This window comes from Lithobates pipiens, unplaced genomic scaffold (genome assembly GCF_037356315.1).
Source record: "Lithobates pipiens isolate NorthernLeopardFrog02 unplaced genomic scaffold, aLitPip1_a1.2 Scaffold_1, whole genome shotgun sequence".
Lineage (NCBI taxonomy): Eukaryota > Metazoa > Chordata > Amphibia > Anura > Ranidae > Lithobates > Lithobates pipiens.
The window spans coordinates 251,745,802-251,760,743 of NW_027507685.1; the positions used below are offsets into that span (position 1 = coordinate 251,745,802).

The window sequence follows — 14,942 nt, forward strand, 5'->3', positions numbered from 1 at the left end:
GACACCAGTACATCCAGTTCAACCTGAGTGTCTACAATTGTCCCTATCCCTGTACATTGCACACTCACATCAGTCCCTACTCTCAAGGAGCCCACAATCCAAGGTCCCCATTTATATACTAGGGCCAATTTACCTACCTGCATGTCTTTGGAGGGTGGGAGGAGACTAGAGTACCCAGAGGAAACCCACACAGGCAGAACATGCCAACTCTAGGCAGGTAGTGTCATGGTTGGGATTTGAACCAGCGACCCTTCTTACTGCTAGGTGAGAGTGCTAACCACTACACCGCTGACCCACACATCATTAGAGGACACAGCTGAAAGGGTTGGTAAGAGGAAGCAATGAGCGCAACGGAGGACCAGCAGACTGACACTCCCGGATGTGTTTGTTTTTTAGGGAAGAGTTTGAGAAGTGATATCTCTCCATAAGAGCAGCATTTGGACAGTTGCTTAAAAGATCTGCCTATCACATAAACATTTTTTTTCTTTTATTAATTATTGTTATTGATTTTTTCATAGAAAAGATAAAATAAACAATACAAAACAGAGCCTTGGGGCATACCCCAGCTCGAAGACCACAACAACAAAACATTAGATGTTCTAACACACAAAATCAGTGTCTATTCTGTACAGGAGCATAGAAGACAATATCAAAAATCAAGTAGAATGTCTCCAAGGTGTCCATCAGGATAGAGCATAACATTGGCACTCCCAATACCCACACCAGCCATAGATATAAGAGGACAAGTAAACATTCACAGCCTAACACCGAAGCAACCAACTACCAATAACTCCTGAGAAAAGCAAAAGAATGTACTATTCATTTGTAGAGGGAGAATCATGCCAGAGGTCCAAAACTTTGTTGAACTTCTTTTAGGCATCCACGAGACAAGTAGGTAACATTGTAAGAGGCACAACAATATTTATCAAGGACTTCCAGAAATGCAAAACGAGGGCCTCTTGAGTAGACATGAGCCATACACCCCCCGGTTCAGTTTGCATCAGAACTTTCAAACGGACCGCAAATTCGTACGAACTTTAGAACCCCATTGAAGTCTATGGGACTCGAACATTCGAAATAAAAAGTGCTAGTTTTAATGGCTAATATGCAAGATACTGTCCTAAAAAGGGTTTGGGGACCTGGCTCCTGCCCCAGGGGACATGGGTCAATGCCTAAAATGTTTTTAAAAATGGTCGTTTTGGCGGGAGCACTGATTTTAATGAAGATTAAAGTGAAGAAAAAGTGAAATATTCCTTTATATATCGTGCCTGGGGGGTGTCTATAGTATGCCTGTGAAGTGCCACGTGTTTCCCGTGTTTAGAACAGTCCCTGCACAAAATGACATTTAACGGAAAAAAGTCATTTCAAACTGCTTGCGTTTTTAATGCAATATCTGGTTCCGGCAATATGGATGAAAATCATTGAGAAAAATGGCATGGGTAGCCCTCCCTGCCCATTACCAGCCCCTTTGGGTCTTGTATGGATATTAAGGTAAACCCCGTACCCATATTAAAAAAAGGAAATACGTAATACCCCCAGGCCCTATATACTCAGAACAGCAGTATACAGGCGGTGCAAACAAGACAGGGACTGTGTAGATTTGTTGTGTTACGTAGAATCTGTTTGTAATTTTGAACTGGTACATTTTTAAAGTGTAGCTCCGGTCAAAAAATCTATTTTTAAGCTTTTTGGAAAACATAGGGAAGGGTTATCACCCCTGTATAATTTGTTTTGCCGTCCGTCTTTTTTCATCTCACTTGCTGTTGTCTCCTTCCGTTTGCAAGTAGGAGACGTTTGTAAGTTGGATGTTTGAAAGTAGGGGCCTGCCCTATATGCTCTGCAGAAATGGCGGAACAAGGTGTTGGTGTTGCCACAACATTGTAAGCCCTCAAAGTGACTCTTGGTGGGCGCTGGAGCGCCCTGCTGTGAACGATTATATCAAGAATTGTAATTACATGCCATTGTTGAACAGTGGTAGAAAAATTGACCTTTGGTGGTTGTGGTGCTGGTGCCACAACACTATAAGTCCTCACCGTTACTCTGGGTGGGCACAGGAAGGGGCCCTCCTGTGAAATATTATATCAAGAATTGTAATTAAATGTCCCTGTTAAACAGGGGCAGAAAAATTGGGCCTTAGGCACTGGTGCTGGTGCCACGACACTGCAACCTCTCCCATATACTCTAGTTTTATTGCAGGAATTAGCCCTGCTGCAAAGCATTGCATCAAAAATTGTAATGAAACGCCCCTGTTAAACAGGGGCAGAAAAATTGGGCCTTAGGCACTGGTGCTGGTGCCACCACACTGCAACCTCTCCCATATACTCTAGTTTTATTGCAGGAATTAGCCCTGCTGCAAAGCATTGCATCAAAAATTGTACTTAAACGCCCCTGTTAAACAGGGGCAGAAAAATTGGGCCTTAGGCACTGGTGCCACGACACTGCAACCTCTCCCATATACTCTAGTTTTATTGCAGGAATTAGCCCTGCTGCAAAGCATTGCATCAAAAATTGTAATTAAATGCCCCTGTTAAACAGGGGCAGAAAAATTGGGCCTTAGGCACTGGTGCTGGTGCCACGACACTGCAACCTCTCCCATATACTCTTGTTTTATTGCAGGAATTAGCCCTGCTGCAAAGCATTGCATCAAAAATTGTACTTAAACGCCCCTGTTAAACAGGGGCAGAAAAATTGGGCTGATGGCATCACCCAGAACCAGAAATGTTCTTCCAACATATCATCGGAGGAGGAAGAGGATAGACAATCAACATAACAGGACAATCACTCAGCATCAGCATAGGCAGTCTTGAAGGGATGTGATATTTCAAAAAAAATTATTCGGTTACATCAGCTTCAGGTGCTTGGTAGCTGTGGGTGATCCAAGACTGATTCATCTTGATGAAGGTCAGTCGATCAACTGATTCGGTAGACAGGCGCATCCTGTGATCGGTAACAAAGCCACCAGCAGCACTGAAGGTGCGTTCCGAAAGAACGCTGGATGCAGGACAGGCCAGTAGCTCAATTGCATACTGTGCAAGCTCTGGCCAGTGATCCATCCTCAAGACCCAGTAAGCCAGAGGATTTTCGGTGGGAAAGGTGTCCAAGTCTGACCTTGCCCCTAGGTATTCCTGCACCATGTAAATCAGACGCTGGCGATGGTTGCTGGAACCGATCATACCTTGGGGCTGCGGACTAAAAATTTGTCTGAAAGCATCAGTCAGACGGCCACCTTCTCCACCGCTCCTTCTGACCGATGCCTCAGCAACACGTTGTCCAGGACCAGGAGTTTGTAACCTCCCAGTCTCTGGGAACGCGTTGCACAGACCTTTCTGCAAGGCCTCCCAGAGATGTCTCATCCTCTGCTCCCTCTGCGATGGCAAGATAAGGTCGGCAACCTTACCCTTGTACCGTGGATCAAGGAGAGTGGCCAGCCAGTAATGGTCCCTCTCCTTGATCCGAAGAATACGAGGATCCTTCCGCAGGCTTTGCAGGATCAGGGAGGCCATGCAGCGTAGGTTAGCTGAGGCATTCGGTCCGGAGTCCTCTGGGTCACTAAGGACAACATGATCCGCAGCTACCTCCTCCCAGCCACGTACAAGTCCACGTGTTTCTTGGAACTGTAAATCATCCCTACAAGACTGCTGCTGCTGCTGCTGATGCTGAGTGCCAGCCTCCACCTCCATGCTGACACAATCATCCTCCTCCTCCTCTTCCTCCTCCTCATCCTCTTCCTGTGTGATGGGTGGCACAGCAGGAACACTGTCTGGATAAAGGGGGCCTTGAGAGGCAAGGAAGTCCTCCTCTTCCTGCCTCTGTTCTGCCTCAAGTGCCCTGTCCATTATTCCATGCAGCGTATGCTCCAAGAGGTGGACAAGAGGTACAGTGTCACTGATGCATGCACTGTCACTGCTCACCATCCTTGTGGCCTCCTCAAATGGTGACAGGACAGTGCATGCATCCCTGATCATGCCCCACTGGCGTGGTGAGAAAAAACCGAGCTCCCCTGACCCTGTCCTGGTGCCGTAGTCGCACAGGTACTCATTGATGGCCCTCTGCTGCGTGTGCAGCCGCTGCAGCATGGCCAACGTTGAGTTCCACCTGGTGGGCATGTCACATATAAGGCGGTTCTTGGGCAGGTTCAACTCCTTTTGGAGCTCAGCCAGCCAAGCACAGGCATTAAATGATCGGCAGAAATGCACACAGACTTTCCTGGCCTGCTTCAGGACATCCTGTAAGCTGGGGTACCTGCCCAAGAACCGCTGCACCACCAGGTTAAGGACGTGAGCTACACAGGGCACATGGGTCAGTTGTCCCTGTCGGAGGGCGGAGAGGAGGTTGGTGCCATTGTCGCAAACCACCATTTCTGGCTTAAGCTGGCGTGGCGTCAACCACCTCTCGGCCTGCCCCTGCAGAGGTGACAAAACATCCGCCCCAGTGTGGCTCCTGTCCCCCAAACAAACCAGCGCAAGCACGGCATGGCATCGTTTTGCCTGCGTACTTGCGTAGCCCCTGGAATGCCTACGGAGCACCGCTGGTTCTGAGGACAGAGCACTGGAAGAGGCCATGGAGGAAGAAGAAGAGGAGGGGGTGTAGGAGAGAGGTGTGTCACAACCAATAGTAGCATTTTGGAGGCGTGGTGGCGGAACAACCTCCAACACTACTGCACCTTGTCCTGCATCCTTCCCAGCTGCCAGAAGAGTGACCCAATGGGCCGTGAAAGACAGGTAACGTCCCTGTCCATGCCTGCTGGACCATGAGTCAGCGGTAATATACACCTTACTGCTGACCGCCCTGTCCAGCGAGGCAAGGACATTGCCTTCCACATGCCGTTAGAGAGCCGGAATCGCCTTCCGTGAGAAAAAGTGGCGTTTGGGGACCTGCCACTGAGGAACCGCACATTGTACAAACTCACGGAAGGGGGCCGAGTCTACCAACTGAAAAGGCAGCAGTTGAAGTGCTAGCAATTTAGCGATGCGTTGGCAGCTGCTTTGCTAGTACCCTGAGACTGGGTGAGAGAGGATGAGGAGGATGAAGAGAGCTTGGTCATCCACTCTACCAAGTCGTTGGCATGTTGCGGCTCAACATGTCCAGCTGCCGAAAAGGACAAGCATGTCCCATGGCCACGTGCTTATGACAATGCACCGCGTCCACGACCAGCACTGTTGTCTCTAGACACAGAGCCTGCTTGCCCTCTTTTATCGGCTCGCGCCTGTCTGCCTCTCCTTGCTGGCCTTCCAGACTTGGTAATGGCCTGAAGGGAGTTGGGTAAAAAAGCAGTTGGGTAGTGTATATTGTGCTAGAGGCACACAACACCCACTAACTCCTGCAGATGCCTTTATTATAGAACACCAGAGATAAAGGGGTATATACAGATGTATACTGTGCTGTGCTGGAGGCACACACAACTTCCAATAACTCCTGCAGATGGCAAGTGGGCTCAAATAGAGAAGAGCTATGTAGGTGGATATAGCGGTATGTACTGGGTACAGAGCACGCAGACAGCATGCACAAGCTCCTAACACTACTGACTGCAAGCTCTATTATAAAAGATAGATCACTAGCTATATAGGTGAGGTGAATATAGCGGTGTATACTGCGGTCAGGGCACGCAGACAACAACCACTACACAACAGCAAGATCGAAAATCGGCCGAAAACGATCAGTGTGTACTGTGTTGAAGGTACACAGAACACCCACTGCTTCAGACGCCAACACACTACACAAGGCCGCCGCGCTGCGGCCTTATATAGTGTGGGGCGTGCACTACACAGCCTGAGCTATGATTGGCCACAGGCATCCTGCCTGTGGCCAATCATGGCTCTCCTCGCTGTTGGCGCTGCGATTGGCCAAGCATGCGGGGTCACAGTGCATGCTTGGCCAATCATGAGCCAGCAATGCACTGCTCCATCGCAGTGCATTGTGGGCCGTGAGCGCCACACGAATTTGGCGCGAACGGACCAAAACGTTCAGACTTCGCCGAACGGGCGAACAGCCGATGTTCGAGTCGAACGTATGTTCGACTCGAGCACGAAGCTCATCCCTAATTATGACATTGAGATGAGGGAAGACGATGCATTGGCAGCTGCTTTGCTAGTACCCTGAGCCTGGGTGAGAGAGGATGAGGAGGATGAAGAGGGCTTGGTTATCCACTCTACCAAGTCGTTGGCATGATGCGGCTCAACACGTCCAGCTGCCTAAAAGAAGGACAAGCATGTCCCATGGCCACGTGCTGATGATGACGATGCACCACATCCACGACCAGCACTGTTGTCTCTAGACACAGAGCCTGCTTGCCCTCTTTTATCGGCTCGCGCCTGTCTTCCTCTCCTTGTTGGCCTTCCAGACATGGTAATGGCCTGAAGGGAGATGGGAAAACCAGCAATTGGGTAGTGTATATTGTGCTGGAGGCACACAACACCCACTAACTCCTGCAGATGGCAGATGGCTCAATTAGAGAAGAGCTATATAGGTGGATATAATGGTGTATAGTGCGGTCAGGGCACACAGACAACACGCACAATCTCCTACAACTGACTGCAAGCTCTATTACAGAAGAGCAATATAGCTAGCTATATAGGTGGATATAATGGTGTATAGTGCGCTCAGGGCACGCAGACAACACGCACAATCTCCTACAACTGACTGCAAGCTCTATTACAGAAGAGCAATATAGCTAGCTATATATGTGGATATAATGGTGTATACTGCAGTCAGGGCACGCAGACAACACGCACAATCTCCTACAACTGACTGCGAGCTCTATTACAGAAAAGCAATATAGCTAGCTATATAGGTGGATATAATGGTGTATACTGCGGTCAGGGCACGCAGACAACACCCACAAACTCCTGCAGATTGCTAACAGCTCAATTACAGAAGAGCAAGAACGCAAAATCGGCCGATAATGAACGGTGTATACTGTGTTGATGGTACACAGAGAACACCCACTAACTCCTACAGACGCCAACACACTACACAAGACCGCCGCGCTGGCGGCCTTATATAGTGTGGGGCGTGTACTACACAGCCTGAGCTATGATTGACCACAGGCATTCCTGCCTATGGCCAATCATGGCTCTCCTCACTGCCGGCGCTGTGATTGGCCAAGCATGCGGGGTCACAGTGCATACTTGGCCAATCATGAGCCAGCAATGCACTGCGATGGCGCAGTGCATTGTGGGCCGTGAGCGCCACACGAATTTGGCGCGAACGGCCCATAACGTTCGGTATTCGCCAAACGTGCGAACAGCCGATGTTCGAGTCGAACGTATGTTCGACTTGAACACGAAGCTCATCCCTACTCTTGAGATTTCCATTTTAAGGTGCAAGTCCAGAAGATATGCCCGAAATCAGCAGGTGTGCGCATCTCCAGCATTGGGGAAGAACCTCTGGATAAATCTTATAATATCTTATCTATATTACCTCTACTAGTAACCAGTTTTGAAAAGGGATAGCTCACATATCTTCCCAGTCTTCATTATTAATATTGGGAGCATCGGCCTGCCATTTGTAGCAAAGACTCTCCATGCTTGCATGAACAGTGGGTATGAGGGTCTTAGAAATCCCAGATAATAGTTTGGAAAAGGAATCATCGCAAAGTTTTCTGACAGTCCCACCCTCCTTGCTGCCGCTGACTGAGGGGTTCTAACCCGCCACACTCACCGCCCTGAGGAATTCCGCGCTGTTTACAGCAGTCCCTGTAGACCCCTAGAGCTCCCAGATGCAGAGGGGCCAAAGCTGTGTCGGTGGCAGTCTGTCAGAATGATAGGTGAACGATTGCTGAGTGATCTGTAAAACGTGTCCAGACTACATAAGAGGCTGTCCAGTGCTCGTGTAATGACAAACAGGAAGCTGAGGGCACAGGAAGCTGCTGCTAGAGCACAAAAAGTGGTCCGGCTTCAAGAAAATGGCCGCCAGTGTTCTGAATAGGGAATCACCGGAAAAATGGCCGCTTGAAGCCCAGACGCATGCTGTCCTTTGCCAACACTGAAAATGGCCGCCAGCCAGGGCCATGAGAGGCAGAAAAAAGCATGTGGCAGAGACACAGCGCTGCACCGACACAGGGGCAAACCTCACAGGTACCTCCCGGGAGTAAAAGCACTCAGGATCCAGGCACCCCCAGTCAGCCAGAACCCAGGTGAGAGCCCAGAGGCACACACACCACTCAGCATCCATGCACAGCCCCCCCATGAGGGGGGAAGGAGGGGAGATAGGGACAGGGGAGAGAAGAGAGGGGTCAGGGGGCCCCTGAATCGACCTCCCAGGGAATGCCCAGCTGCTCAACCCTGCCGAGACCGGGAGAGCTCTACTTACCAGTCCTGAAGAGCTGGGAGACATTCCATTGTAGCCAACTCCTGATCAGTACAGAGAAGGTTACTGGCCCAGCATATTGTGACGCAGACATCAGTAGCCAGGTCATATGTATGCCCCGGAGCTTAAAAGCTCACGACCACCTCTGGAGCTGAGGTATGTCGTGGCCTGCCGAGCCGTAGCTGCGACCTGCACACGCTCGATGGCCGGACTGGGGAGACTACAAGGATAAGTGAACCAGCCTGTCACCCAGCCGGCTGTTGATAGAAGATCACAGGATCATTCATCTTGCGCAAAAAGCCAAGCTTCTGCATCAAAAAAACACGGACCTATGGGCCCGCAGGGTTCCTAGGTCTATCTCCTTCACTAGGCAAAATAAAACTGAGGCTGCTAGGGCAGAGTGTGGGGATTGTAGCCTAAGGAACCGCCCCCCTGGGCGGAACTAAGAGTTCTGAAATTTTGTATTACAACTTTGCCTAGTATCTCCAGTGATAGGGCTGACAACCCATTTTGTTACAGAGAGGAGCTGTGTCGGTCGGTGAATATAAGAGAAAAAATGACTTACGTCAGTGCTACAGTTTGAATTTAAAACGTATTCGTGTGAACTGTGAAGTTAAGTCATGGATTGTGGAAACTAACTAGTGCCGGGTGATTGTATATAGTGTATACCACATTTACCGCTGACTAATGCAGAGTTGCAATGCAAGGAGATCAGCTAAAAGTAGTTGGATCTGTATGTGCGTTATAATTAATCAAAATTTGTCAATTAATCGATAAAAAAAAATCGATTAATTGAAAAATGAAAATTTTAATCAGTAACAGCCCTAAAATTGAGTGATCATCAACTTATTTAATCTAATTGGGAGTGCCCTAAATAAATGTAATACATTTGGTAAAATAGACATTTTGATTTACCTAAGAATGATATATTGAATGATTTCCATATTTTTAAGGTCAATATTAATTTTTTACATAGGAGGATCATTTTTAGATTATAAATTATTGGTGTCTGGGGTGAGGTGAATACTTAGATAAGGTAGAGTGTCTTTAGACCATGTGAAGTTGAATGAAGTGCGAATGGTATCTAATTGAGATGGGGGAATGTTTATTGGCATGCCAATGGATTTTGAGACATTTATTGACAGTCCTGATAGCGCAGAGAAGTCTTTTATGCCGCGTACACACGATCAGACTTTCCAGCGGACCAGAGTCCATCCGACAATTCGATCCTGTGTGGGCTCCAGCGGACTTTTTCTTCCTAAAAGTCCGGCGGACCTAAAAATAAGACTGGCTTCAAATTTGTCCGCCGGACACGGCTTTTTAGCGGACAGTCTGTTCGCCTGTGTGGTAGTCCGATGGGGAAAAAACAACGCTAGGGCAGCTATTGGCTACTGGCTATGAACTTCCTTATTCTACGTCACCACGTTCGAATCCGTCAGACTTTTGGAGTGATCGTGTGGGGCCAAGTCCGTTCGTTTGAAAGTCCGGCAGACCTCAGCTGCAAAGTCCATTGGATTGTCCGCCGGACCAAGTCCGTCGAAAAGTCCGGTCGTGTGTACGCGGCATAAGTGTATTCAATAGGTTTGGTAATGCTATGTTGGGTTGGGTGAGGAATGATATCATATCATCAGTATACATGCTGAGTTTATAGGTTTTATTATTAGAACTACATCCTTTTATGTCTGGGTGTTGTAGAATCGCTGCCGCTAAAGGTTCAATTGCTAGGGCAAATAATAAAGGTGAAAGGGGGCATCCCTGTCGAGTTCCTCTTCCTGTTTTGAAATACTCTGAGTTACAACCTGGTTGTTTTATCCTAGTGGATGGGTTGTGATATATTTCGAATTTATTTGCTTTGTATGAATATGCATATTCAAAATGTATGAGGTTTCATCATATATTATGCATATTCATAAACTCTTCTCCTTCTCATTATTCCACTATCTATCTATCTATCTATCTATCTATCTATCTATCTATCTATCTAATCTATCTATCCATCTGTCTATCTTTCTTTCCATCTGGCCGCCTGGCTCAGTCATTTGCGTATGGTATGAAGTTTGCTGTGCACTGGGTATATTTTATTACTGAAGAATACACGCCTAGTGAAAAAAAGAAAAAAAAAATGTAAGGAAGGATTGGTATGGGAGATCATTATGTCACTGAAATATAATTCCCCTTCTGTGGTCCTGCAGCAGCAGACTCCGTGTTGCACAATTGCCTCTCCAGCTCTCTTCCTTACTCCAGCCTTACTCACTGTCCCTATAGAAACTCCAAGGATGAAGACTATACTAGAAGAGACAGGACTTCCAGAAGTAAGGAAACTATGTTTTTTTTTTTTCCAATAAGTGTTGTTTTTATTATAATTATATATATATATATATATATATATATATATATATATATATATATATATATATATATATATATATATATATATATATATATATATATATATATATATATATATATATATATATATCTATATCTATATATCTATCTATATATCTATATATATATATATATATATATATATAGATAGATAGATAGATAGATATATAAAAAATATATATACTTTTTTTAATTATAAATCAATTTCTATCTTCTTTTTCCATTAAGGCAGAAGTTCCAAAACCAAAAAAGTGGAATTCCCAAAAATGTGTGATTCTAGCGATATCCGCCTGCGCTGTTGCGGTTATATCACTAACGCTGCTTTTCTTTGTGAAAGAATTCTGGAAACAGCTTCCTGAGAAGGTAAGTCACCTCCCATAGTGCCTTAGCATTTAATATGCTTCGTTTTTTTTTTTTTTTTTATTAACAGAGAAATCATAGATATGACATCATACTTAGTGATCAGATTGCTATGGTGGGGAACTTTTTTTTTTTCTTTTTTTTTCTTTTTTTTTAAGATTACTCACTACTACCTTTGGATTTTATTGGTAAGGTATGGGCAATCAAAAAAACAAACAAAAAAAAAACGGAATCTGGTTTGCTGGCATACGCGTAAGGGCGGAGTCAGCTTTCACCGAATTTTGCTCCAAAATAAATGGGAACATAGTAGCATTTTTTTTTTTTCTTTAACTTGCTTGTGTCACTGAGTTGAACGTTGGTTTATGAAGCTAATATAGACCTGCTACCCTGAATATAGTTTACACTAAGGTGTGTATTTATAAAGCAGTGAACGTGACATTAACGAGACTGCAGGTGTATATTCCCGGGTGAAAGTGTTTTAAAATGAGTGTATGTATATAGTATATTATTATATTACATAGTACTAAATATGTTTTAAAAGGCTGTGCAAACTGTTGGTGCTATATAAATCTTGTATAATAATAATATAATAAAAGTATAAATCACCTGTAGGGAATACTGAATGTCACATTCAATACCACTTAAAAAAAAAGCTGCTTTGACAGGCATTAGAGCTTTTATTTCAGCTTGAGGAAGCTTGTACTTTTTTGGGCTCTTTTTCACTTTTTTACTGAGCTTGTTTGAGCTCATTTGAGCTTTTTTGCGCATAAGCGTTTTTTTTTTCTCACAAACCCTCCCCTCAGATAATGTTTCCTATTGTGTGTTTTCAAGCTTCTTTGAGCTTTTTCGTGCATTTTCATGCTCTTTCGCGTGTTTTTGGACACTTAAGCCGCGTACACACGGGCGGACTGTCTGTCCAACTTAGTCCGCTGAAACACATTTCAGCGGACAGTCCGCTCGTGTGTGGGCTTCAGCGGACTTTTTCAGCGGACAGTCTGGCGGACTAAGTCTTTCGGAATTTCCGTAATTCTGTCCGTCCAACTTTGGTTTCAGCGGACAGTCCGCTCGTGAGTAGGCTAGTTGGACGGACTAAGTATGGCGCATGCTCAGAAAGGATTTACACGGCGGAAGGTTGCATTGCTGAGTATTGGACGTCCTATTTCTAGTCCCGTCGTACGTGCTGTACACGTCATCGCGCAAGCTTTCAGCGGACTGTCTGTTCATCGTGTGTGGTCAAGTCCGTTCATTCAAAAGTAGGACGGACTGTCCGTCGGATTGTCTGATGGACTTAGTTGGCCAGACAGTCTGCCCGTGTGTACGCGGCTTCAGTCTTTTCTGCTCGAAAGTTCTTCTCGAAAATGCAAGTTTGTTGGGGGGAGTTTTTTCTGCCTGTAAGAGCATATGCCTGTAAACTCCTGAAAAAGCCATAGTGTGCATAGACACATTGGCTAACATAGAGGAGAGTTGCCAGGCAGAAAAAAAAATGAGAGCTCAAAAAAGCTCAAAAGCCTGTAGGAGCCGCTTCCTTGAGCTTCTTTGAGATGCAGTGTGCATGAGCCCTAAGTGTTTCTCTTTTTATATAGCATGGACTAGCAAAATTAATTCAAAGTGTGTCTAAAGCCCAAACTTTTTCTTTTACTTTTTGATAAAGTAGGGAAGGGTTAACATCTCTGTCAGGTTTTTATTGCTTGGGAAATCGAAGAAAGGTGTGGGAACTGGATCTCTTAAAGCAGTTGATGTATTGAAGGAGTCAGGTCCTAAGCAATGTAGAGGGAATGATTCCCTTTTGGTAGCTATCCAAGAATGGTAGGTGAAGGTTGGCATTTTGCTCAAGTAGGAACTGGATGTGCAAGGGGGAAAATACCCAAAGCAGAATGTATAAAGACCAAATATAATTTATTTAAAACTTGTATGTTATATTAAAAAAAACAAATTTCAGAGGTTTAAAGGGTTCCCCTTTATCAGGGCTTAGTACCGTTGAACTGGACTGATAAAAGTGGAGGAGATAAATAGTCTGATGATGGCTGCAGATGCTAGTTAAGCCTAACCAGTATCTGGAGTCACCATACTAACCGGTATCTGAAATCACCATACCAACCGGTATCTGGAGTCACCATACTAACCGGTATCTGGAGTCACCATACCAACCGGTATCTGGAGTCACCATACCAACCGGTATCTGGAGTCACCATACCAACCGGTATCTGGATTCACCATACCAACCGGTATCTGGAGTCACCATACTAACCGGTATCTGGAGTCACCACACTAACCGGTATCTGGAGTCACCATACTAACCAGTATCTGGAGTCACCACCATAATAATTACCCTCCAAGATCCCTCCAATTTTGTAAATTTTGGATGTACGGTACACACTTTGTTCAACAGTAACAAAGCCCTGATGAAAACTGACCCTTTGACCCAAGAAACGTGTTGACCAGGGCTTTTTTTTTTTAGCAGGAATGCGGGGGAACCCAGTTTTGGTACCTCCAGCACAGAATGTATGTAATGGCAAGGAGTACCAGAGTGTGTGTTGGAGGGTCTAATGATGCTGGCTGTTGGGGGGGTCTAAGGTTGCTGGGGGGTCTATTTTTGCAGAAGGGGGGTCTTGTGTCACTGGGGGAGGATCAATTGTTGCTGAGGAGGTCAATTGTGGCTGAGAGGGTTCTACTGTTGAGGGAGGGGTCTTATGTTGCTGTCCCCTTGAGGGTCTATGGATGCTAGATGCTAGGAGATCTATTGTTGCTGGCTGGGGTATATTGTTGTTGGGGTGTGGGGTATTTTGTTGTGACCACTCTATTGTTGCTGGGGAGGATCTATTGTTGCTGGGGGGGGGCTCTATTCTTGCTGGGGGGGGGGGATCCATTGTTGTTGGCTGCAGGGGATTTCTTTTACTGTGTTTCTTGTTATCTGTATCCAATTCCATACAAGATTACTTCCATACAATGTAGGGTTAGTACAGAGAGGTGGGTAGGGGGTGGAACTAAGGGACGGTGCTCTGGGGTGGGTAGGGGTGGAACCAAGGAACGGTGCTCAGAGGTTGGAAGGGGGTGGAACCAAGGAACGGTGCTCAAAGGTGGGTAGTGGGTGGAACCAAGGAATGGTGCTAAGAGGTGGGTAGGTGGTGAAACCAAGGGACGGTGCTCAGAGGTGGGTAGGGATTGGAACCAAGGGACAGTGCTCAGAGGTGGGTAGGGGGTGGAACCAAGGAATGGTGCTCTGAGGTGGGTAGGGGTGGAACCAAGGAACAGTGCTCAGAGGTTGGTAGGGGGTGGAACAAAGGAACGATGCTCAGGAGGTGGGTAGGGGTGGAACCAAGGAACGGTGCTCGGAGGTGGGTAGGGGGTGGAACCAAGGGATGTGGTCGGAGGTAGGTAGGGGGTGGAACTAAGGGACGGTGCTCTGGGGTGGGTAGGGGTGGAACCAAGAAACGGTGCTCAGAGGTTGGTAGGGGGTGGAACCAAGGAACGGTGCTCAAAGGTGGGTAGGGGGTGGAACCAAGGAATGGTGATCAGAGGTGGGTAGGTGGTGAAACCAAGGGATGGTGCTCAGAGGTGGATAGGGGTTAGAACCAAGGGACAGTGCTCAGAGGTGGGTAGGGGGTGGAACCAAGGAACAGTGCTCAGAGGTGGGTAGGGATGGAACCAAGGAACGGTGCTCTGGGGTGGATAGGGGTGGAACCAAGAACGGTGCTCAGAGGTTGGTAGGGGGTGGAACCAAGGAACGGTGCTCAAAGGTGGGGAGGGGGTGGAACCAAGGAATGGTGCTCAGAGGTGGGTAGGTGGTGGAACCAAGGGACGGTGCTCAGAGGTAGGTAGGGGTGTAACCAAGGAACGGTGCTCAGAGGTGGGTAGGGGGTGGAACAAAGGAATGATGCTCAGAGGTG

At 46.6% G+C, this 14,942-nt stretch overlaps 1 protein-coding gene and 1 long non-coding RNA gene across 2 annotated transcripts in view; both read left to right on the top strand.

Annotated features, from left to right (window-relative positions):
* The window catches only part of LOC143986589 (uncharacterized), a 254,255-nt gene that overhangs the window by 56,887 nt on the left and 182,426 nt on the right, over positions 1 to 14,942 (top strand). The gene's annotated exons all lie outside the window — the stretch shown is intronic.
* The window catches only part of TNMD (tenomodulin), a 186,905-nt gene continuing 182,426 nt past the window's right edge, over positions 10,464 to 14,942 (top strand). The window contains exons 1-2 of the mRNA XM_077484987.1: positions 10,464 to 10,619; positions 10,924 to 11,058. Of these exons, the coding sequence (XP_077341113.1) occupies positions 10,584 to 10,619; positions 10,924 to 11,058 (171 nt within the window). The 5' untranslated portion in view covers positions 10,464 to 10,583. The remainder of the gene's footprint in view (positions 10,620 to 10,923; positions 11,059 to 14,942) is intronic.